The sequence below is a fragment of the Sphaerodactylus townsendi genome, linkage group LG13, assembly GCF_021028975.2.
Source record: "Sphaerodactylus townsendi isolate TG3544 linkage group LG13, MPM_Stown_v2.3, whole genome shotgun sequence".
Lineage (NCBI taxonomy): Eukaryota > Metazoa > Chordata > Lepidosauria > Squamata > Sphaerodactylidae > Sphaerodactylus > Sphaerodactylus townsendi.
In genome coordinates this window covers 56,640,164-56,663,905 of record NC_059437.1, presented here as the reverse complement: position 1 = coordinate 56,663,905, position 23,742 = coordinate 56,640,164, and the positions used below count along the sequence as shown (strand labels likewise).

At 52.7% G+C, this 23,742-nt stretch overlaps 1 protein-coding gene across 1 annotated transcript; it reads right to left on the bottom strand.

The window, feature by feature from the left end:
- Positions 1-384: 384 nt before the first annotated feature.
- On the bottom strand, positions 385-23,324 carry UBE3B (ubiquitin protein ligase E3B). The gene is made up of 25 exons (XM_048514283.1): positions 23,201-23,324; positions 22,189-22,248; positions 21,530-21,637; positions 21,332-21,428; positions 20,243-20,328; positions 19,519-19,601; positions 18,600-18,705; positions 17,790-17,910; positions 16,763-16,940; positions 14,405-14,574; positions 13,854-14,021; positions 12,262-12,433; positions 11,701-11,819; positions 11,054-11,168; positions 10,208-10,307; positions 9,585-9,704; positions 8,749-8,925; positions 8,530-8,640; positions 8,209-8,346; positions 7,488-7,553; positions 6,169-6,227; positions 4,979-5,161; positions 4,414-4,525; positions 4,003-4,095; positions 385-2,865 (listed from the first exon to the last, which is right to left on the bottom strand). Exons 4-25 carry the CDS (start codon positions 21,381-21,383, stop codon positions 2,674-2,676), a joined length of 2,721 nt encoding a protein of 906 aa, XP_048370240.1. The 5' UTR covers positions 21,384-21,428; positions 21,530-21,637; positions 22,189-22,248; positions 23,201-23,324; the 3' UTR covers positions 385-2,673.
- Between the last annotated feature and the right edge of the window lie 418 nt (positions 23,325-23,742).

The window sequence follows — 23,742 nt, the reverse complement described above, 5'->3', positions numbered from 1 at the left end:
CCTGCAGGGCAAACAGGTCGAGGGTAGGCCTCTTCCTGGTTTCATGGCTTCCATAAAGAGAGAGCAGGTGGCCCCTGGCTGCCAAATCACATAATCAGTTTGTACACAGAGATGGGAGACGCGGTGCACTCTGGGCTGAGGAGTACATGGCCTTCTCCTGCACTGAAATTATGACAGAGAGTCAGGGAGCGATCATCCAGCCCCCGTTCCTGTTCCAAGAAATCTGTCCTTTAGGGTGTTGTGGGTTTTCCGGGTTGCATGGCCGTGTTCCAGTAGCATTTTCTCCTGACGTTTCGCCTGCATCTGTGGCTGGCATCTTCAGAGAATCACCTGAGCCTCTGAAGATGCCAGCCACAGATGCAGGTGAAACGTCAGGAGAAAATGCTACTGGAACACGGCCATACAACCCGGAAAACCCACAATACCCTAGTGATTCTGGCTATGAAAGCCTTTGACGATACAATCTGTCGTTTGCTTTGCTTCCCCTCCTCTGTACTGCAATATTTTCAGATTCCTGGAGAAAACCATGGAGCTCCTGGCCACAGAATATTAGAGAGCTTTTCATTCTCGAGAAACATTTAAAAGTCAGTGAAAGGGGTAGGGTGGGGGTGGGAATACACACACACACAGAGAGATGTAGTGTTAAATGTTTCATGCCTATAAGCTCATTTGGGCCCTGCCCATCAGTAGAGTTTTTTTAAAAAACAAAACTATTTTACACCTTCCAGCTATGCTGTTGCCGGTCAGCAGAACCCGCAAACCAGGAAGTGCCAACGGGGCTTCTTCGGCAAAAGAAATTAATAAAACGGCACATGCAACTTCCTTGAAAAATTCTGTACAATATTTACAGTTGCAGCTACCCTTTATCTGGGCACTTCCTTCCTTCACAGAATTCCCTCACGGGGGGTGGGAGGGGTTTCCCAAACAAGCAAGGGTCACGGAATCAGCCGGCAGCTGGCAGGAAGGGGCAACCTTGAAGACTGTCCTAGTTTCAATCCCTGAATGCCTTTGGGGAAAGAGATCGGGAGTTGCTACTGCCGCCGCCCGGGAGGGAGCAAGCCAGCTTCTGTTGCATATGCGCAACCAATCCATTTTGATGGGGAAAAGGTTATGAGAACGTGGCAGTGGCTGGCTGCCCTCTCTCTCTCCTCCTGAACTGCCCGAAGGAAGGCCAGATCCTCTGGGACAGACAGGAACGTTCCGTCAGAATGAACAGCCACAACCTATTTAGGGGGACAGCATCACCCCAAAGCTGCTCTAATCCAGGTTTTCAAAATGTTAAAGGGGGTGTGTGTGTGAGCAGACAGAAACGTGAAAGCCAACTCACACAAACCCACAGAGGGAACAGTTCACAACTTCAGCCGAAACTCACTTGGAAGTGCTGAGCTCTGCAGGAGTTGGGCACTCCGGAGTTCCTGGCGGTTTCGAGAAGGGAGCAAAAACAAGCCCTGGTGAAATTGGTGTCCCAAATGGCTCAGGGGACTCTGCAGCTACACAACCTCCAAGAGGCCTTTGTCACGGGATCTTGCGAGTGGTAGAAGGGTTGGCTCTGCTCACAGGCCAAGGGCTCTTCAGCCCTTCCTCTTCAGTGCGAGCAACAAGCAAGACTCTCGGAGAGCCCTGTCTGCACGCAGCTCAGACTACTCACTCCTGGACCCAGACGAGAGTCGGCTCCAGTGCAGCAGAAGGACAGAAATATGCCAGAGCTTCTGGAGAGGACAGGGTGAAAGTGCGCCTTGTCTCTATTTGGAGGCTGGCCTGTGCTCACAATCCACTGTCCCCTATGCAGGATCTGGCTGCTGAGGGCTTGCCAACTAGCCAGTGGAAACCATGCACACCACAGATCTAGCCAGAAGATGTTTTGGTTACAGCTTCCTGGACAACCTGGCCGCTGAAGGTCTCATATAATAAGTTAAGGGCAAAAGAAAGAAATTGACCAGGACCAAATTTTGCAGCAGGACCAAATGGACAAGTTTAAGGTGACGGAACAGACCAAGGTGAGAGATTCCGCTTGGAGGAAAGACGGAACAGAGGGCGGCTCAAGTCTCTGCAGGTGAGGTGAGGCGAGGCTTTTGGCAAACCAGCTGCAACTCCTGGCCACAGGGCAAAAGGCCGCCTTGGAGTGACCTCACTGCCCTTTCGGAGTGATGTAAACAACAGGGCTTGGGCCCCCTCCCAACTTTCATAAACAGGACAGGGAGAAGGAAGTACCCCCATTCATTACATGGCCTCTGTTCCAGCCCATCCTGCACACCCCAAAGTCCAACCATGTGCCTGTTTCACACAGAGAAGCTTTGGCCAAACCTCAGCAGAGCTGAAGGAGCACGCAGCAGCATCTCCACGCAGCTCTCCAGCTGTGGGCACCAGGCCCTGGTTCAGAAGTAGAGAGCCCCAGCTCCAGCCTCCACCGATCAGGACTCTTCCCGCTCCGCACCTTCACAGCCTTCGCACTCAAAGCTTCCTTTAATAGCAGACCAGCTGCTTTCAGATCCCGGTGAGTCACGGCTGCCGCCGCCAAGGCCGGCCCTTTCCCCTCTGGGGCCGCCACGCTCAGTGCCCAGCCCACACAGCGCAGAGCAGAGGACCGCTGCCCCTCCCGCTTCCCCCTCCTGCCTGGGAGGACCTGGCACGGCACACCCGGCCCAGGCAGCGGCCCCGGAAAGACCCCGGCAGCTACGAGAGCTCGAAGCCAGTGTTCATGCTGATGGCGTAGCGCAGCTTCTCCCGCAGGACGCTCTTCTTGCTGTAGTTGGGCAGCTTGAGGAGGTTGAAGCAGGTCGAGGAGGTGGGGAGGCGCCCGCCCGGCTCCTTCTTCCGGATGGTGAAGAAGCCCCGCAGGACGCTGCCCAGGGTGTCCCCCGTGTCCTGCGGCAGAAAGGAAGGCTGCCGTGTGATCGCCGCAGAGGCCACGCGGGCCCCTCTCCCCCACCGAGCGCGGCACCCCACGTCTGGAATGGGATCCAGAGCCTGCTGACCCACGTGTTACCACCCCACCCCTCCCTCTCCGACACGGCAGGCCTTGCGGTGGTCGGCTCTGGCAGCATCCCTCGGGCTCAAGGCAGCAAAGAGAAACACAAGAATCGAATAGCCTCTAGGACCGTGGTGGCGAACCTTTTCGAGACCGAGTGCCCAAATTGCAACACAAACCTCACTTATTTATCGCAAAGTGCCAACCCAGCAATTTAACCTGAATGGTGAGGTTTTAGTTTAGAAAAACTAGTTGGCTCCCTCTTCCTCCACCCCACCTGCTCAAGCAGGGGCCAGCCTGCTCTAGCCTCCAGCAAATCCCGCGCACAACGCTCTGTGCCTCTTTAGCATCTCTGCCTCCTCTGCACCCCCCACCCCCCCTTGGGCAGCAACCACCCGAAGCACAGGCACCAGGCCTGGCAGCCAAGTCCTCACTGCAGTGCGTGCACGTCGTGCTCAGTGGCCCAGCCCAGCCTAGGGGTGTGGGGGGGGGTGTGGGGGGGAGGGGATTTTCTGTCTGCACATGACGAACTCTGTGTGCATGTGCCCACAGAGAAGGCTCCGAGTGCCACCTCTGGCACCCATGCCATAGGTTCGCCACCACTGCTGTAGGAGAGAAGCCGCTTCCGCCCTTCAGCCGACCCTGCCCAGGTGGCATAAAAGGGGGGGGGGACCCAGAGCATCACAGCTGGGAAGAGGGAGGTCAGCAGGCAACACCTGAAGCATTCTGGCTGCCCAGCATCTCGCCTGGCTGTCTTCCTGCCTAGAGGACACCACCCAGCACCTGATCGTTTTGGTCGGGGAATTCACCCCTGCCCCACCATTTCATCACCAAACTGGGATCAACTGGTCCTCCTCACTTCCTTCCACTCAAGGGGCACAGAGGCATAACATGCCCCTCCATCCCCCCTGCCCACCCCCAGACATGTCAAGACCTCTTGCCATTTTCCAGAAGGATGGAAGGCAGGTTCTTGGCCCCTTTGGGTATGTGGGATGGACCGCTGCCCTTCACAGCCCCCAGCCACAGCCACGTACCTGATCATCCGAGACCTCCACGCAACGGATGGAGAAGGGAGGCTTGAGGTAGGCGAAGCCCAAGAGTGGCGGCCGGGAGCAGCTGGTGACAAACTGAAGCAGCAGACAGAGACAGCGTGTGACCAAGAGCAGCCCCCAGACCAGCACGAGGCTGCGAGTGCCAAGGAACGCCTCTCAGCGGAGACCCCGGAGTGGCTGCCTCAACAGACCAAAGATCTGACTCGGGATGAGGCCGCTTCACGTGTTCTGCAACTCCTCCTCTCTCAACCCCCCTTGTGGGGAGCAGGGAGCAACGGCACCGCTCTGATTTTGCTAAGGGGGAACTCTGACCCTGACTGGGAAAGCTTTCCCGGGGAGCGAGGGAGACAAAACGGGCACGCACGCACATCCCTCCTCTGCCACAGACTTTACCTTGAGAAACATGGCTCTTTCGTCAGGGCTGAAGTCATGGGCGAGGATGTCCCATAGCCAAATTATGACTCTGTGGCTGCCGTGGAAGCCCCCGTAGTACACCGTGTGTTTCCTGAGAAAGAACGGATGGGAAGCCAACAGGTCACGATACGAGCCACACAAGTCCTAGGGGCAGGGGTGTCCAATTGGCCATGCCAACAGGGGCTGTTGGGAATTATAGTCCATGAACATCTGAAGCGCCAAAGTTGGACACCCCTGATCTAGAGGAAGCCCACTTTCAGCCTGTTGCAAGTTGGGTGGAACAGCCACGACGTGGATGAGGGCAGCCGCTCGACCCCTCTAGGGGGCTAGCTGTTCTCCTAGCCGAGCATCGGCCACCTTCAACTGGAAATGGGGTGTCCAAGTAACTGGGCTGGGAGAGGGACCCCTTTGCTCAGAGGAGAACAAGGCTGCCCAAACTCCCTCGTACCTCGCTCTACTCCCCACCCCCAGGACTCTCTATGCCCCACCCTCAGGCCAGGAGGGTCACCAGACACCGTCTACTGTTCACTTCACACCCGCTTACTTCAGGTCTTCCAGATCGATCTCAGCATTGTCCCCGGATATCAGGCGCTGCAGCTCCGGCGCAGAGAACATGCGGATCCATTCCGGCTTGATGATGGAACGGAAGCCACTAATGAAAGCGGCCGTCTGGTTTTTGATCTGGGTGTGCATCCGGAAGTGGGCCATCAGATGGATGTAGCTGATCCTAGGAGGTAGGGGAGCGGAGAACGGTCAGACGGAGGAATCCATCCCATAGAGCCCCTGGGGGGCAAAACCTCACCCCCAGGGAGGAAGGGTTTGGATTTATACCCCACCTTTCTCTCCTGCAAGGAGTCTCAAAGCAGCTTACAAATTCCTTTTCCCTTCCTCCCCCAAAACAGACCCCTTGTGAGGTGGGTGGGGCTGAGAGAGTCCTACAAGAGCCCAAGGTCACCCAGCAGGGATGTAGGAGTGGGGCAGATCCCCCTCCCCACTTCCTGATCAACTGTGGATGCAAAGTCTTAGAACAGGGGTGTCCAACTCTGGTGCTTCAGATGTTCATGGACTACAATTCCCATCAGCCCCTGGCTAGCATGGCCATCCATACCGTAAGACTCACTGGGTGAATTGGGGCCAGTTGGTCTAATCTACCTCACAAGATAGATTTACTCAGCAAATAGTAAGCAGCAGTGGCGTAGGAGCAGCAGTGGCGTAGGAGGTTAAGAGCTCGTGTATCTAATCTGGAGGAACCTGGTTTGATTCCCAGCTCTGCCGCCTGAGCTGTGGAGGCTTCTCTGGGGAATTCAGATTAGCCTGTACACTCCCACACACGCCAGCTGGGTGACCTTGGGCTAGTCATAGCTTCTGGGAGCTCTCTCAGCCCCACCCACCTCACAGGGTGTTTGTTGTGAGGGGGGAAGGGCAAGGAGATTGTCAGCCCCTTTGAGTCTCCTAAAGGAGAGAAAGGGGGGATATAAATCCAAACTCTTCTTCTTCTATGGCTTTTTTTTTCTTTGCACAAACAAACCCAAAGTGATTCACTTCCGGCACATGTTTTCAGCAGCACCCCCCCCCCTCCCCCCAATCTGAGAGAGTCAAAGAAATGCCTTCCTATCTTCAGACTTTCCAAGACTTTCTCAGACTGCACCCAGTCTCGGGGTCAGCGGAAATCTTAAGAGTTAGAATCACCCCTCAGGCGGAGCAGTGAGCCAGGGGCACGGGAGGGCTCCTTACTTGTTTTCATTGGTAACTGGCATGGTTTTCCCACCAGGAACAAGTTCATGGCAAACAAGCTGGGGAGAAGGAACAAGAAGACAGACAGACAGACAGTGGATCACTTGCTGTGGAAGACCTTGCCCTATGGTGCCAGGAAGGACTATTTTTCCTTTAAATTGCCAGCACTCCCAGGGGCCTACCCCGCCCCCCCCACCCCCCACCACATCCCAGATACTTCAGTGCAGGTTTACCTAGTTTGTGGATAAGCAGTAGGAAATGCACTTGCACATGGTCAGAGGCACATCTGCTTTACAGTTTTGCTTACAAACCCTTGAGGGAGGAGCCTACGGCCCATTATGAACGGAGCGGTTACCTCGAGCTCTTTGCTGCACAGTAGGGTTGCAGCGGGGTCATATTTCCCTGTTTACACACGAGGCGGCACCTCAGGGCCTGCTGCACGGTTTGTCTGCTAAACTCTCCCAGGTCTCTGCTCTTCCTGGTTCTCTTAACTCTCCCCACCAACTCACTCTTAAAGGCACAAATCTCACCACGCAAGTCACAAGATTGCTGGCTTTGTTAACGTCCTTTAAATTGCTGTTATATTGATATTGCTGTTGTTGCAATCATATCAATATTGTAGCCCCTTTCCAAATATAATCCCTTCCCCCCGACAATTGAAAGAGGCAAAGCAGTTCCCTGGACCACACTCTGCTGAAGAAGCGGACCATGTCCTAGAACTGATATTCTCCCCCGCCCCCGCTTCACATACATGCACACACACTTGCTGCTGCTGCTGCCGCAGGAGGAGTGGCTTGTTATTTCGATATTCCTTCATATTTCAATATTCCTGTATTCAATCTGCCATTATTTCAATAGATCTAATATGGTACAAATGCTTGAAGTTGAAATAAAGTTTTTATAAAGTCCTCCCAATCATCAGGGAGTTTGGAAGTATAGAGGGGGAAGTGAGGTGGGAGGGAAAGAAATCAAAGCCGATTTATGGCAGGATGTAAAGCAGTGGTGGCGAACCTATGGCGCGTCAGATGTTCATGGACTACAATTCCCATCAGCCCCAATTGGCCATGCTGGCAGGGGCCGATGGGAATTGTAGTCCATGAACATCTGGAGTGCCATAGGTTCGCCACCACGGCTGTAAAGAGTGACCATTTTAAAAAAGACAGCTCCCTTTAACAACAGAGTGTGTGGCAGGAAAAGATGCTCGGCAGGAAATAAAGCATCCACCTTGCCTGCCCTCTAGGCTGGACAATTTGAAATTCGACAGCACGCTCAAGAAAAAGGGTGGAAAATGAGAGACCAGAAGAAAAGGGAAGGCCTACCTGGCCCATCACATCTTCATCATAAGACAGAGTCAGACCCAAATCGCTGGTGTCTCCATCGTAACGCTAAGAGGGGGAAAGAAGAGGTCAATTCTCCTGCAGCTTCCGCAATTCATCATCCGTGTGGCAAGGGTGCGTGGACTTGAACGCTAAAAGCCCCTTAAAATCTGTGCCAAGGAAAAGCTGAATTTGCCAGCAGGCACCAATGGGGCATCAGCTGGTTTGGCAAGGCATTTGCTCTGTACCAGGGGAGGGACCACAAGCTTTGCCAGGCAGAATCCTGAAGCCTCCCCCAGCCTGAAATCTCCCCCAGCCTCTGAGATTGTGCCACCAGACATGGCCTGCCTGCCAGCTCTTAAAGGGCTGAGACTCTCTGGGGGCCGGACTCTACACCCAACATGAATGCCTCTGCTTCTCTAGCATATTTGCACAGTCAGACACCGCTGGCTTTGCAAGTGTTTATGCTTTCCTGGGACCAAGCATGCCAAAGCGCAAATTGAAATCTGCCAGATTCTTTTGTTTAAGGTGTCTGAAGCATCCCTAATTCCCGGTGGTCCACAGGAGGACAGGAGAGTGGGAGGGACCATGCAGGTGAAAGCCTTGAGGGGCTACATGCAACACTCTGGGCTATGGAGACCACAACAAGCAGGGAGTAGACAGGGACCCCTTCAAAGAGGTCAGCCTGGAGCCTTAACCAAATTGCAAACGTTGGCCACCGAACCTTGATAGAGGTGAGGTTTTTATAGAACTCAGAGTCCAGCGAAGGAAGTTCATCCACTGAACTGTAGAAGATGCTGTGGTGGTGGCCAAGCAGCTGGCTCAGGAAGAAAGATGCAAAAGGGACGTCCACAACAATCCCCTAAGAATTGGGAGAGACGGCTGTTTAGCAGGGGGCTGCATTTGATGCAGCCATAACGGATTAGGGGGATCGTGCCCTGGGTGTAGGGAGGGACCTGGCCATTGATGAGGGGCCGCATTTGCCCCAGCCATGACTGACCGTGGGGACCACTCCCAAATCCCACCCTCGGTGACCACATCTAACCTCATAAACAGCTTTCCCAAGCATCTTCCCGACAAACTCAAAGAGCTGGAGGTAGTTCTCGTGGATGTAGGATGTGGGGGAGGGATACAGCCTCTCGTCGCCACTGGTGGTCTACACAAACAAAGCAAGAGGGACTGAGAAGACAGTGACACAGGCCAGTCACTGCGGAAACGTGGCAGGATGCATACAGGGGACATTTCTGTTGCGCAGTGCCGGTACCTTGAAAAGGTTGAGAGCAGGGTCAAACACTTTCTTGATGATCTCCTCCAGGAACTCCTTGAAGACCCCGTCTTGGTCGATGCCGGCCTCGTCCACCCCCAGATCGTTCACAAACTTCACCCGGATCACCCCCTTCATGGCATTCTGAGAGAGCTGCCGCAGCTGCTCGTACCCATCCTAGGGAGGGGAAATGTCACAAGGCAACAAGTGCAGAGAAACGCAACTGCTTCTTTGTGAACGCTGCAAAATTACAGACTCGTCCCAATTCCAGGCTTCAAAGGCCATCTCACTTGGTTGCCTGTGGCGAGTTCAGATCCCCAACAGGTTGGAAAAAACAACAACCAAAATGCCTGTCCCTGCCTCCATTTTCTGGGACTGCCGCCCCCCCCCCGCCCCCCCGCCACTTTGCTGTTTGAGTTTCAAATCAAGACACTAGAGCAGCCATTCTCAACCAGGGTTCCGTGGTACCCTGGGGTGCCGTGAGCCTGTCCCAGGGGTACCGCAGCAACACTACTGCCCCCCCCCCTCATTTTTGTGGTGACTCCCACCGGAGCCAGCAAGGACATGGAGCTGGCCCATGGGGCAGGGCCTGCCACAAGGTCAGCAGTCACCACCACCCCCAGTGGGGGGGGTGGCAAGCAGGGGCAATGGGAGGGGAAGGTGGAGGGTGGCGGCAGGGGTACCGTGAGATATGAAGAGTGAGGTCAAGGGTACCCTGACCTCGAAAAGGTTGGGAAACACTGCACTGGAGTGAAAAGTTGGCCCAGCATGCGGAAGAGCTGGTTTCTGTCTCCCACCCCCGCCCCCACTTTTGGGAAGCAGCATCCCCCCCTTACTTCCAGCATGCGCGACCGGCGGATGGTGATGTGAGTGACGTGTGGTGAGGCGGAACTAGTTTCCACCAGTCCCAGCTTCTCCTTCTCTTTGGTCACCATGTTCCGGAAGAGCAGCACCCTCTGCAGTTACCGAGAGAGAGAGAGAGAGAGAGAGGGAGAGGGGGAGAGAGAGAGAGAGAGAGAGGGAGGAGAGCCAGATGCCGTCAGCGCAACGTTCATGTCTAAAAGAAGCGTGTTCAATGGCTGCTTCGTGTGGATGGACCCGGCTTCCCTGGAGGGTCCCCAGAGCCCCCGCCTGAACACATCACTGACGATGCACGAGACGTCCCTTGGATAACGGCTGACACAGAGCAGCCGACCGAGAGGTTTTCCAATTATATGTTTAGAACGGTTTAAAAACTGGAAATTCCCATGAGGAGGTCTAATTCAGAGGTGTCCAACTCTGGCGCTTTAGATGCGCATGGACTACAATTCCCAGCAGGGGCTGATGGGAATTGTAGTCCATGAACACCTGAAGTGCCAGAGTTGGACACCCCTGGCCTAATTAAAAAATGGTCACTCCCTGATCCGGCGTTCACCTCCTTCCCGCCTTCCACGCTCCCTTCTCCTGACTGCCCACTTACGTTCTTGTGGGGGATGACGTGGGGGATGTACTGCAGGACCAGCTGGGCTCGCTTCCGGTCTTTATCAAGTTCCTGGAAGAGCAAGCTTGGTTTGAGGTCCCTAGAACAAGAATAGGGGGAGGTGATTCCAGGCCCCCGCGAGGACCACCCAGAGTCTGTCCTGAACTGGGCTGTGGCAGAGAATCCAAGGAAGGCGGGTCCTAGCACAGGTGGTTGCATCCCTGCCAATGACTCACCTGCTCGCCTGGGACATCTTACTTGCCCCCAGCCTCATCTTCTCCCAGTCAAAGGATTGGAGGAATTATGACCTATACCAGTGGTGGCGAACCTTTGGCACTCCAGATGTTATGGACTACAATTCCCATCAGCCCCTACAATTGGCCATGCTGGCAGGGGATGATGGGAATTGTAGTCCATAACATCTGGAGTGCCAAAGGTTCGCCACCACGGAATACTTTAGCTAGGAAGGCACGAAGGCTAAAAAAGACTGACCTCTGGAAAACAGCATTTCTGTCTTGATTGCTAAAGGCATCTTTTGGCTACTGAGATTGCACAGGACTGGTTCTACAGCCATGTCATGCCAGTAACTGCTGGGAGCAGAGCGATGCGGAGGGCACTGATGCCCCACAAGGGCTCAGCTCCCCCCCCGACAGGATCGGCCCAGGAAGTCACCAGCATCCCGCACTGGACTGGCGCTACCCGGGGATGAGCCCCAGCCAAGCTCCTGCAGAACTCCCAGGCTGACCTTCCCACACTCTGGAGGGAGCAAAGTTGCTTGGACCAGCCCCGTTTCCGTCACCTGCCTGACCCCAGAAGGGACACGATTCACCAGACCCGAGTGCTCACTTGCGCAGCCAGTGGTCCTCCAGGGCAAAGCGCCGGCGGCAGTCCCTCTCGTACAAGACCATCAGCCAGCCGTGGACGGAGTGGAACAGCTCCAGCGTCTCTCCTTTGGCGTTCTCTGGGGCAGACGGAGGACAAGAGGATGATGCAGCCAGAGCTGCCGATTGAGCCACTCCCACGCTGAGAAACGGGACAAAGCTCAGGAGGAAATGGCTGCACCCACACCTCCAGGTCCAGCCTGAACTGACGCCAGCTTAGTACGGTGGGCTAGGATCTGGAGGAGCCAGGTTCAAACCCCCACTTGGCCAAGGAAGCTCACCAGCTGGCCTCGGACCAGTCACACTCTCCCAGCCTAACCTACCTCACAGGGTTGTTGTGAGAATTACATGCAGCCAAGGAGAATGCTGTAAGCTGTTCTGGGTCCCCATTGAGGAGAAAGGCAGAGTATAAATGAATTAAATAAAATAACCTCCACTAAGCAACAGAAGCTCCCTGGGTGATGTCGAGCCAGGAATTCCCTCACACTAACCTACCTCGCAGGGTTCCTTGGAAAGATAAAAACAGAAGGAAGAAAAAACGAGCAGCTTTGGATTGTTGTTGGGGAGAAAAGCAGGGTATGGCAGAGGTCTAAATATGTGCAAAGCGCTTACCCACAATCCCGTCCCAGACCATCTTAAACACAAAGGAGTTCAGGAAGGATGAAATGGTAACAAGCTCTTCCAGTTTGAAGGAGACCTGCTCTTCGTAGACCTCGATGTCATCAAGAATCCTAGAAGGGGGGAAGGAGGGGAAAGGACCGGTCTCTGAGCATCGGGGGGGACGAGGCGCCAACACCCCTCTTCAAACTGCACCGATCCTTGATTCCTTTGCTGCCCTCCACCCCTTTCTCCCCACACAGGAGCTGGCGCACGGCAGAGGAGAGGGCCACAAAACAAACTCTCTGCCTCACAGACCACTCTGGCCACAGGTGAAGCAAGCCTGCAGTACCCCCTTTCCCACTCTTGTGGGAGCCACCCCTAAGGAGGTCCTGCTGCCCATCTCTGCCAGGCTTGGTTCTTCCCGCAAGGATGCACCCGGCAGGGTACCAGCTACCAGGGAGGCTCCTCTGCACAAAGGCAGGCTGGCCAGTCCCCTGGCTCCAAGCTCCCTCCAGTCCCAGTCTGAGAGCCTGCACCAGCAAGGCCCAATTCTCTTGCTTGCCAGCCACTTACGTGATGAGATGACGGGAGCAATCGCAGAAGAGCATCAGCATGGCCAGAAGCCTCTTGGACTCTTCCGTGTCATTGTTCAAGCACTCCAGGAAGAGCTTGAGGCCTCCCTGGGGCCCCAATTCACAGATGAAAGCCCACAGTTTGGGCAAGAGGTCGTCCAGATAGGTCAGGCCTACGAGGGGGAACAGGAGACAAGACAAACAAATGGATCTCGCCCTCAAATCTGTAAAGTCAGAAAACTCCCCGCTCCCTCAACGAGAAGTCACTCCTATCCCATACAACAAAATGCTCCACCCTGGCAAAAGACAACAGATTAATAGGCCTGAACTGGTCCAAAGTATCAACAGATACAGGCTCAAAAACCCCCAAAGGCACCCTTGTTTAAAACGTCTGTTCTGGAGAGTCAGAGTTTCAGAAGTGAGGAACAGAAGCTGTTTCTCGGATATCTATTCTGAGAGGGAGCCGCCATTCTGAGAAGATCAACGAACAGCTGTCCTTGGCCCAATGCAAGATACCAACCAGGCAGACAGAGAGGTTTGGGTTTCCTGGGGTGGCGAGCTGCAGCAGGCAACAACGCTCTTCATCAAACACGTGAAACGAGCTGAGAAAAATGGCAATTTCACATCTTTTCTAAGGAGGTGTTACTTTGTGCATACAAGAGCACATGAACTATTCACTGATTGTAAGTTTATCCCCTTTTCCAAGCAGCATCTGGCTCCAGGAGACCATATAATGGTTAATGAGCATCCTTAATGAGCCAGCGCGTTGTAGTGCAGTGGTGGCAAACCTATGGCACTCCAGATGTTAATGGACTACAATTCCCATCAGCCCCTGCCAGCATGGCCAATTGGGGGCTGATGGGAATTGTAGTTCATTAACATCTGGAGTGCCATAGGTTTGCCACCACGGTTGTAGTGGTTAAGAGCAGGTGCACTCTAATCTGGAGAACCGGGTCTGATTCCCCGCTCTGTCACTTGAGCTGTGGTGGCTTTCCTGGTGAACTAGATTAGCTTGTGCACTCCAATACATGCCAGCTGGGTGACCCTGGGCTAGTCACAGTTCTTCAGAGCTCTATCAGTCCCTCCTACCTCACAGGGCGTTTGTTGGGGGGTGGGGAGAGAAAGGAGGTTGTAAGCCCATTTGAGTCTCCTTACAGGAGAGAAAGGGGGGATATAAATCCAAACTCTTCTTCTTGGCAGCTGTCACTTTGCCTTGTGCCATGTGTAAGCTAAACTCGCTCCATGAAAGCACAGACACAAGGCACTGAACAAATTTCAGCAACCCAAGAATCTCAATTTTTTTAAAAAATGACCACGAGTTCCAAGTCTTCAAGGTTCTCAGCACAACCTCAGTACAAGGAATGGGGGTGGGGAAATGTCTGAACATGGGGGCAAGACCTAAGCATCTGCCTCTCTCTGTCCTGGCTGCTGTTCTTCAGATTTCCCGACGGCACCACAACATTCCTCTCAGAGAATTCCCCTCTGTCTGCTTTGCTTCGCTACTGGAATTTGTCCTCCCAAAATGGCAAGGACCTCGATTTCAGTGCAACTCCCCTCCTCCCGCCCCCTCTGCTGCCTCGCCATCCCACCCACCTGTGAGTATCTGCAGCCGGATCTGCGTCAGAGTGGTGAGGGCCATTTGGTAAAGGACGCAGACGCTACAGACCTTCTGCACCTCTGCGGAATCCACCCTCTTGCCTCCAACAGGTTTCAGAATGTTGCGGACAGATGCAGATTTCTGAAAGGCGCGCTTAAAGAGGCCTGGTGGGAAACAGCAAAGGAAGGCCTGGTGTTTTGTGGAGAGGATCACCCAAGGCAGGACTGTTTAAGGGCCAGCGTGGTGGCACCGTGAGTGTGTCAAAGTCCCAGCCCCACCCAGACAGGGACTCTGCACGGGGTCGTGTTGCCTAGGGGGTGGGTCCTGCAACATGCAAATGCCTCTCCTTCACACACTACCCAAGGGCCCTTTGCTGGCTCAAGAGATAAAGCAGGGAGGCCAAGCCTGCCAAAGGACCTTCGAACTGACCCTGGGGACAGCCAGGAGCCAGTCTCGGCCCTCTTAACCCCAGCCTAGAAGTCAGAGGACAGGCAAGGAGGGCCAAAAGGCACAGCCTGAAAGTGGGAGCCGGAACCAGCGGACTGACTTTTCATGGGCAGGCTGTTCTGCGGGGAGGTGGAAGGTGCTGCCGCATGAGCCGCCTCCGGGTTCTCCAGGAGCTTCTTGCTGAGAACATCACTGAAGAGGATGCGGATCAGGTGGACGCCCCAGAGGTGCTGCAACTGCTTGGTGAGGAGGGGCATCGACTCGTTCAAGCTGGGAGGAGGGAAGAGAGGCGGGTGAAGCATCCAGAAAGCACTGCTGGCTACATTCCAGAGTGGAAAACTAGAATTGGAGAGGATGGAAACTACAAAGGAGCCTGAAAGGGGCCAGCTAGGGGGAGGGCCAACCTCTGGGGAGCAGGTTCCTGTGCCTTCCAACCGCTGGCGGTGCTGGAAAGGGGTGTTAACTTGCGGGTGATTCATGGGGACTCCACAGGGTTTTCAAAGCAAGAGATGAACAGGGATGGTTTGTCATTAAGAACATAAGAACAAGCCTGCTGGATCAGACCAGAGTCCATCTAGTCCAGCACTCTGCTACTCGCAGTGGCCCACCAGGTGCCTTTGGGAGCTCACGTGCAGGAGGTGAAAGCAAGGGCCTTAAGAACATAAGAAAGAGCCTGCTGGATCAGACCAGAGTCCATCTAGTCCAGCACTCTGCTACTCGCAGTGGCCCACCAGGTGCCTTTGGGAGCTCACGTGCAGGAGGTGAAAGCAATGGCCTTCTGCGGCTGTTGCTCCCGAGCACCTGGATTGTTAAGGCATTTGCAATCTCAGATCAAAGAGGATCTGCCTTTACATTATCTGCCTTTACATCGTGGCCCCCAACTTCCTTGGTGGTCTCCCCCCCAAGAACTAAACAGGGCCAGCTGCGCTTAGCTTCTGAGATCTGACAAGAATTATAACTTCATTCACCATGTGCTAGACCCGTGGTGGCGAACCTTTGGCACTCCAGATGTTATGGACTACAATTCCCATCAGCCCCTGGCAGCATGACCAATTGGCCATGCTGCCAGGGGCTGATGGGAATTGTAGTCCATAACATCTGGAGTGCCAAAGGTTCGCCACCACTGTGCTAGACTGTCTTTGTTTTAGAATGCTCCCCTTGGGTCCTAGTGCCTACCTAGTTCATGCCCCCTTTTAAGAGGCTGCACATTTTAAGCAAGGGTTCCATTTATTCCGCTATCCAGAAACTGACTGCGGCAAGCCAAGAACCAGCGTGCAACTGAACTCCAAGCCAGGAGGGTGCTGACGACCCTCCGTATTTTCTGAGGGCACAGCTCTATGCAAACACCAGCTCTCCTCCAACCGCCATCCCTGATTCAAAGCCAGCAGCACTCAGTCAACAAGGGCTATGATCAGGTTCCCTAGAGAGGCAACTGAGGAATGTTATAAATAAGTTTAAGGGACTATTTTAAAATAGATTTGGAGGCTTTCAGGTTGCAAAGCAATCGGCTGGAACTCATAATCTATTATTAGTGCAGTGCTTTTCTGAGTTCCAGCTGAGCTCAGAGAGGTGTTTTGTGTTTCCCCTGCCATATAATCATCCCTTTTACAACAGGAGGGGACAGGGAGGACTGTCAGGGATAAATTAATAGCTTGTGGGCTAGGGCCCATTTCTCCAGATGCGTGAAGTGATTTCCTAGTCATCAGATTTTATAACAGAAAGAAAGAAAGAAAGAAAGAAAGAAAGAAAGAAAGAAAGAAAGAAAGAAAGAAAGAAAGAAAGAAAGAAAGAAAGAAAGAAAGAAAGAAAGAAAGAAAGAAAGAAAGAAAGAAAGAAAGAAAGAAAGAAAGAAAGAAAGAAAGAAAGAAAGTGTGTTCCATGGCCAAGAAATGCAAAAAAGAACCCTGCTTCTATGGGCTATTTATCCATAAGATGTGGAACTCAATTTCCTGAAGAAACATGCTTTATTGGTTTGTAGCAGAAGAGCTGCAGCACCTTAGAGACCAGTGAGATTTTTAGGGCAGAAGCTACCGAGAGTAAAGTTCCATTTTAAAAGCCTTCATCCTGAAAATCTTGACTGTCTCTACAGTGTTACTGGCTTAGAATCTAGCCAAGATATAGAGAGTCGCCATCTTTTCAATCATGACTAGAATGCTGGTGTAGGAAAGAAGAGACCAAAATCCACACCCAGGAAAACATTGCAATTGATCTCTTAGTCCTGAAGTTGCCAGAAGCCCTCCTTTCAGTTGCGCTGCCATTGACTGCACAGCCATCTGGTTGGAATTTTTAACCAAAGTGTGCAATTCGCAATGCGCTCGGATTTCCAGCAGAAACAGAAAAGATCTGTCTACAAAAGATGCAACTGAAAAGATGCTGCATCAAGCAAACGATCGGATCAGTCAACAACTGGGACGTAATTTGGGCCTCTCGAGATCACGGCACATCACACGGCACTCACCCGTAATCCACCGTCTGGGAAAACCAGCCAAGGACGGGGTGCCAGTGAGTGAGGTTGGACTTCTTTTGCGAGACGTACTTTTGGCAGTACGAGAGCATCTGGATGAGGACGCTCACAAAGTGGGCCGTCTCCTCCTCCAGCACTTTGTCATTCAGGGAGCTCAGACAGATGAGGTTGCCTGAGAAACACACAAAAGCAGCAACGGCCATCAGACAGGGAGCAGGGATGCCTGCGTGGCGGGGGTGCTGACAGAATCCACACGGCACGCTCAGCGGTCTGATCTGGCGACCAGATGCCAGCTCTGCCATCCCAGTGGATGTTAAAATTGCACCTGCTTGTAACTTAACACCGCAGGTTATGGTGACAAGATCTAGAAAACAGTGACAGAAAAAAAGGCAGCCCAAATCCTTGAAGGAACCACAGACCATCACCGGTAAAATCATAAAAGCCACCACCAGAAAATTAGCAATCATAAAATACACCATAAAAACCAATATTTATGGAGCACAAAAAGAGGAAGAAGAGTTTGGATTTACATCCCCCCTTTCTCTCCTGCAGGAGACTCAAAGGGGCTGACAATCTCCTTGCCCTTCCCCCCTCACAACAAACACCCTGTGAGGTAGGTGGGGCTGAGAGAGCTCCGAGAAGCTGTGACTAGCCCAAGGTCACCCAGCTGGCGTGTGTGGGAGTGCACAGGCTAATCTGAATTCGCCAGATAAGCCTCCACAGCTTAGGCGGCAGAGCGGGGAATCAAACCTGGTTCCTCCAGATTAGATACACGAGCTCTTAACCTCCTATGCCACTGCTGCTCCTCACACTGCTTGAGCTATAGGCAGAGCACAAAAACATCTTTTAAACCATAACCTGAAAGTCTAGATGTGGAGACGGGTTTTGACGACTCTCCAGGGAGGGTGGAATCCCAAAGGAAACACCCACATGCTTCTGAAGAGCCGAAGAACAGCTCCGGGAGCCAGGGACGGAACTACACAAGGGACTCTTTCCCTCCCTCCCTCCCTCACTCACTCACCCAGCAGGCAGAGCGTGTGGCTTCCTTCCAGACACACACAGACGTCCCGGCACTGTTCCTCGTCTCTCAGGAACCAAAGGAATTTGTGCAAGAGGTGGTGCGAGTCGATCACCGCCAGGCACTGAAAGTAAAGCGGAGTTTTACAGTATCCTGGCAAACATCAGCACAAGCCAGGAAATCACCAGTTCAAGCCCTGCTTCAGTCTGAGACCAGTTGGGGTGGAGGGAGGCGGATCCCTTCGTCCATCCGACAATATCAGGAAGATGATTATAATGCTGGCCAGTCTGACAGGCTGCCCGGAAGACTCTTACGGGGTCCCCAACATGGTGCCCACTGGCAGGCCCAGGGTTCGTTTTCAGAAAGTGGGAGGGGCCAGGTGGGGCTTCCCTGCAGCAAGGTTTCTCATCAGCCGTTTGAGATTTAATTGGCTATGCAGATTTTGTTGCACTGGCAGCCGCCACTGCTAATAAACAAGGATCTTTACTGTGTGACTGAAGGTAAGCAGAGGTAGCCATACGCTTGGCAGGCTGTATCAGAATTCCAACGTTGTCCACAGGGTTAAAAAGACTGGAGACCCCTGGACTATCAATACACTGTGTTTAGGAGTACTAAAAAGCATTATTTAAATTATCACCCCAAATCCATGACAAAGAGGCCAAACGGTATTTTGTTAAGGGCCTGGTTCTTAGACTCCTCTGCCAGACCAGTGCCATGGGCCACTGTCTTAGAGAACTGCCTGCTGAGTGAAAGCACTACAAAGATACCCCCCACTGCAAGGCTCTTATGTTTGTCTCTGGAGGGCCTGCCTACCTCTGGAGTCAGCATGGACAGATGGGTCACTACAGCTGGCACAGACATGATGTGGATCAAGAAGGATCGCAAGAGGTTGTCGGAAAACTGAGCAGCAACCACAGGACTGAGAGAGGGTAAAGGAAACAAACAGAGAGAGAGAGATATTAACCCTCTGAAGTGCTCAGGCAAGTAGTTAGCAATTTTGCTCCAAAGGAATCCCTGCGGCCAGAAGGGATGTTTCCAGTGTGTCCTCTGGGGAACCAGCTCCTCCTTGGATGTTATCGGAGGTCCCGCATCTTGAAGTTCCCTCCCTCAAAGTCAGTTTGCCCACCATGACCAGGACAAGATGTAGCGATGGGCACTGGCTGAAATGAGAAGCTAACCCCATTCTATCAACAGCTGTGAGTCTGGGCCATTCCATGGTGCCACTGAGCACCAGATGCTGGGACCAGCTGTGGATTTGTGGCCTGGTTTGTGGACTTCCCAGAAGCACCTGATCAACCACGTTGAGAAACGGGAAGCAGGACTAGACAGACAGTGGCCTCATTCAGAGGGGCTCTGTGGTGTTCCCAGTCTCCTCCAGGGAAGCAGGGGCGTATTTTCAGATGCATTCTCCATGTGCAGAGGGCCCTTGAGTCCACAACCACCCCCCACCCCCTGCATTACATGTTCCACCCACAATGCACTGGGCTGCCCGAATTCCTTCCTTGCAATACTCCTTCCACCTTCAGACTGGGATGCAAAGACTCAGGGATCCCTACCTTATAGGGATTCTGTATGGATTATTGTGATAACATATAGAAGTACCTTTGGAAATTGGAAATCCTATACAAACATTAAGTATTAAGAATCAAGAATAAGGAGGGAGGGGAATGGAGACAGGGTGTTTTTAGAGCTGAATTCACGGCTGCCAGGCCTCTCCCGTTGTTGGTCTTACCGCAATGCAAGAGAAAACACGGCTGTCAAAGTGCCTTTAGAAAGGGAGGGTCTGGATCGGGCCAATCCATTTGTCAGCAGAATCTGAAAAGAAAGTCAAGCGTTGAAAGGATACAGGGCAGGGGTGGGAAATATTCACGCTGGCTGTTAACACCAAGGGGCTACGACCTGGCTCCAAGTCAAGTCTTGGACAGTCACTCCGTCAGGGTCTGTCGTAGTCCTCAGACAACCACCATTTTTTTTCATTCTTAACACTGCAACAACTGGTGCAACTGACAGGTATCGGTGGGTGCGCTGCCCAAACAACCCGTCCCGGCCCTCAGTTTTTTTTAAAAAAGCAATATCATGAAATGTGTTGCTGAAGACTTTCATGGCCGGAATCATCTGGCTGTTGTGGGTTTTCTGGGCTACGTGGCTGTGGTCTGGTCATTCTGGCTCCTAACGTTTCTCCCGCACCTACGGCTGGCAGCGCTCTGCTCAAGGTGGCACCTGTCCTGGGTCAAAAAGGCTCAAAGTCTTGAACCTTTGTAAGGAGGATACTACCAGGATCCAGCCTGGTCTGTATACACACACACCCGGGCTTTTCTTTACAACTCCATTTTTATTTATTCCTATTACAAAGCATAATAACCTTACAACCACAATGAATTTTAGTGACGTGGAGTACACACATCTTCTGCACAAGACTGAACGTCTGAGGCTGGGAGCTGGAGAGGCAAACATACCTGCAGCACAGAATAAAAGCCTTTTTGGTTGAGATGGCCCATGATATTTGCACAGAGGTGGTTCATGGCTGGCCGCAGAGCTTCTCCTGCAACAGCAGTGGTCGAAAAGGAATTGATTGTCTGATATTGGGACAAAGCTCCTCTCCTGCTTTTGTACCCAGAACTGAGGAGAGCACCCCAAGGCCTTGCCCCACACCTGGTCCATACAAACCAATAGCTCCTCAGCCTCCTCCTCCCGCCTCAAGGCTTCTCCCACCACAGTCCAAATATGCAGTCCCATGATATTTGGCATGCAGGAAACCCATGGCTGGCTCATTGCAGAACTTCCTCCTGCAAACTCAGCAGTGGCTGGCAGTAGGAAATTGATTGCACTGGCGGGGCCAACTTCTGTACCCTGAGAGAGCTTTGACGTCTTGGGCCCCTCGCCCGCTGGTGGAATGCTCTCCTCCAGCTGTCCAGGGGGTCCTGCAGGACCTATAATGAGTCTCCTGCAGGGCCTGCAGAGACTGAGTTATTCCACCAGGCCTTTGGGGAGACCAGCTGCTGATGTGTGTGCCCGGAGCAAAATCTGAGGCCCACTGTTCCCCTCTTAAGAGGAGTTCTTAATAGCCGGGTGCCATCTACATTTTAGAATTGGTTTTATGATAAATTGAGCTGCATTTCTAATTCTGTAACTTTTATGTATTTTTTTGTTTTCCACTTGTCTCAGCTTATTGTTGTAAATCAGCCCTGAGCACTCGGGGGAGGAAGCGGTGTATATAGAATGGGAAACAATAAATAAATAAAATAAATAAACAGTCACTCTGGGTGCTGCACCTCAGCTCCTGCAACTTGCTTACAACACGACCCTCTGCATGTCTGCTTTCAAGCAAAGCCAGTGACAGCCAAAACAGCAGAAAGGCTAAAACACAGGACTGCAGACTTTGGTTGCATTTTCGAGGCTTTATGCATGAAGTACACACCAAAGGACAGCTTTCTGTAAGAGGCCAGGGCAAAGAGAAACCTCACTTTCTATGGAGAAAAGGGCCAGCCTCCTAAAGAAGGCCTTGAAACACTGGTTAGAAAATGGAACCTTCTAGAACCGCACACCTTTCCCCCGCAGGACCTTCCATGTGCAGGTGTCTGTAAAGGTCACCAACATTGCGAGATGCAAGTTCACCAACTTGGAATCTTGCAAGATGTCAGGCTGGGAAAAGAAACCACCAGAGATGTCAAACGGAAGCTGGAGACCAAGGCCCCCCCCGCCCCCAAAAGCAGGAGCAAAAAAACCCCCCAAATCTATTTTACCTTGAGCTGCTTGAGATATTCACAGCAAAGCCACAGAATATCTTTGACCTGTTTGATCCACAGGAGAGTGAGATCCTTCGAAAGCGCTAGCGACACGTACCTTCACACCTGGGGCCAAAAACCAGGAGGAAACAGTGAAAATGACTGGCAGGAGGGGAGGGGCCTCTTCGCCACAGCACAGGTGGATCAAGCCAGTGGAATGTCTCTGGCCCATCTACCTTCTCAGGCAGCAAAGCGGAGAGCAGCAAGACATTCACAGGCCAGCTTCCTGCAGGAGGCAGAGGGATCAATTCTGAACAGGATTCGGATCTCACTGCTCCTCCCTTTAGAAGGAGGAGCCATGCAGGGACAAACTCGGGACTGGGCAGTTAATTGGCGCAAGGGGGGAGGACACCTGGGATGGGAGGCTGAAGAAAATGGCGTGAAGAGACCCACCCACAGGAAACGCAGGGGGAACAAACAGGGACTTCTGAGAAGAACTTTGAGACTGGCAGCTAAAACGGGTTAACACAACCCTGCGGGATGTCAGCATTTCTCCACTTCCTTCTATCTTCTGTCCGTGGAAAACGCGAACTAGTATGTTTAGAAAAAAAAAGCTGGGACGTTTAACAAACCACAGCTCTTCATTAACTTCCACTCAGGCAATCCAGTCGGCTCACCTTAGATTCATTCTCCACGTCCATACTGCTCAGTATACATCGGCACAGCTTTTCAAATCTCTGCAACAAAATGTGGGGGAGGGGGACAGACAATCCATGATGGCACGCTTATGGCTTTGTGACCCTGACCCCAGGGCATGAAATCAAGGAGTAGACTCCAAACCTCAAGACAACAGGCACGCTTTAGAATAAGAAGAACACTGCGCTCTGACTCCCTCAGAGAGGATTCCGTCTCCTTTTGTCTCTGCATGAGTCAGTGATCTAGGCATACCTCCCAGCAGACCAACCCAGAACAGTGATGCCATCAGAGGTGCAACAGGGAGTCCCCTCATGAGAGTGGGTAATCCTGCCGTCCACTCTGCAGGCTGGTTCCTATCATCCCTCTGAAAGAGAACTGGCCATTACTCTCACAGAAGGACAGCTGTCAACTGACACACTGGGAGTAGTGCCCTGCACAGAGACGAGGGCAGGCTCCTTGGCCGATGTAGCTACAGGGCTCAGTTCAGTCCTCACAGCAATCTAACAGCTACCTTAGGAAATCAACTAGCCATGGTGGGTCTTCTGGGCTACATGGCCATTTTTACTCCTATAGTTTTGCCCACATCTATGGCTAGCATCTTCCGAGCCATGCCACAGTAAATTATGTTTGTCTTTATGCCATGGAGAGAAACAATTATTACATTGACACTTCTCTGAATATGCCACAGATAAATGTGACTGAAACATTAGAGGCAAAAGCTATCAGACCATGGCCACATAGCCAGAAAAACCCACAACATCCAATACAAGCACGCTGCAGTGCCCAGGGTGGGGATTTTATTTATAACACATAGGTCAGTTTCTGAAAAGCTCCAGTTGCTCCTCCTCGCTTTACTCTTTTTGTCTCTTGCTCAGCCCCCCCATTCTCATGCGTCCCAGGGCTGCTGTAACCTCCGCCTCCGGAGATGCTACTCAAGGATAAAGGGCAAGAGAAAATGCAGCAGGCGATCAGGCAGTTTAGACGGAGCCATACCTCTTTGTCGTTTCGGAAGCTAAACACAAACAGCAGCTTCCGGGAAGTCCTGAAAATGGAGAGGGCTGTTCTTTTACCAGGTCCAGAGCCACTGGCTTCCAAGAAATCATCCACCTCTCTCCTGGAGAAGGAAAGAAATTGCAAACAGCTGGCTCAAGATTCCTGGCTGGCGTTAGAGGGCAGCAAAGCAGGGAATTTGCCAGGACCTCAAGAGGAAAAATGAATGCCCAGGGAGAAAAGTGAAGAAGTTCCTTTACTTTCCTGACAGGAGACATCTCTAGTTCCAAGATGGGCCCAGGGACTGATGCCCCAGCAGCACCTGCCGTTCTCATCCTCCACACACCCACCAAGGAGGCCCTGGGGGCTCCAAGAGGACAGCCTGCTCACCTTGACTTAGTTAAGGAGGGCCTTGGGTCTGCAACCCCAAAATCCCAGAGCCCAGCTCTCCACCGCTTCAGGGGGGTCTCTGGCCTCCACTCCAGCAGCCCCCCCCCCGGCCACCCAAATTGGCCAGGCACACTGTAATCCCACACCTCCGATCT

What these genes read in the sequence shown, in the direction of transcription:
- UBE3B (XM_048514283.1), bottom strand. Translation starts at nt 21,383, where the DNA reads ATGTTGGTGACCTTTACAGACACCTGCACATGGAAGGTCCTGCGGGGG. An exon ending in CCACACGCTCTGCCTGCTGG is followed by an intron (nt 16,941 to 17,789) that starts GTGAGTGAGTGA and finishes TGTGTTTCTCAG; the next exon opens with GCAACCTCATCTGTCTGAGC. An exon ending in CCGGCTGCAGATACTCACAG is followed by an intron (nt 12,434 to 13,853) that starts GTGGGTGGGATG and finishes TCCCCCTCGTAG; the next exon opens with GCCTGACCTATCTGGACGAC.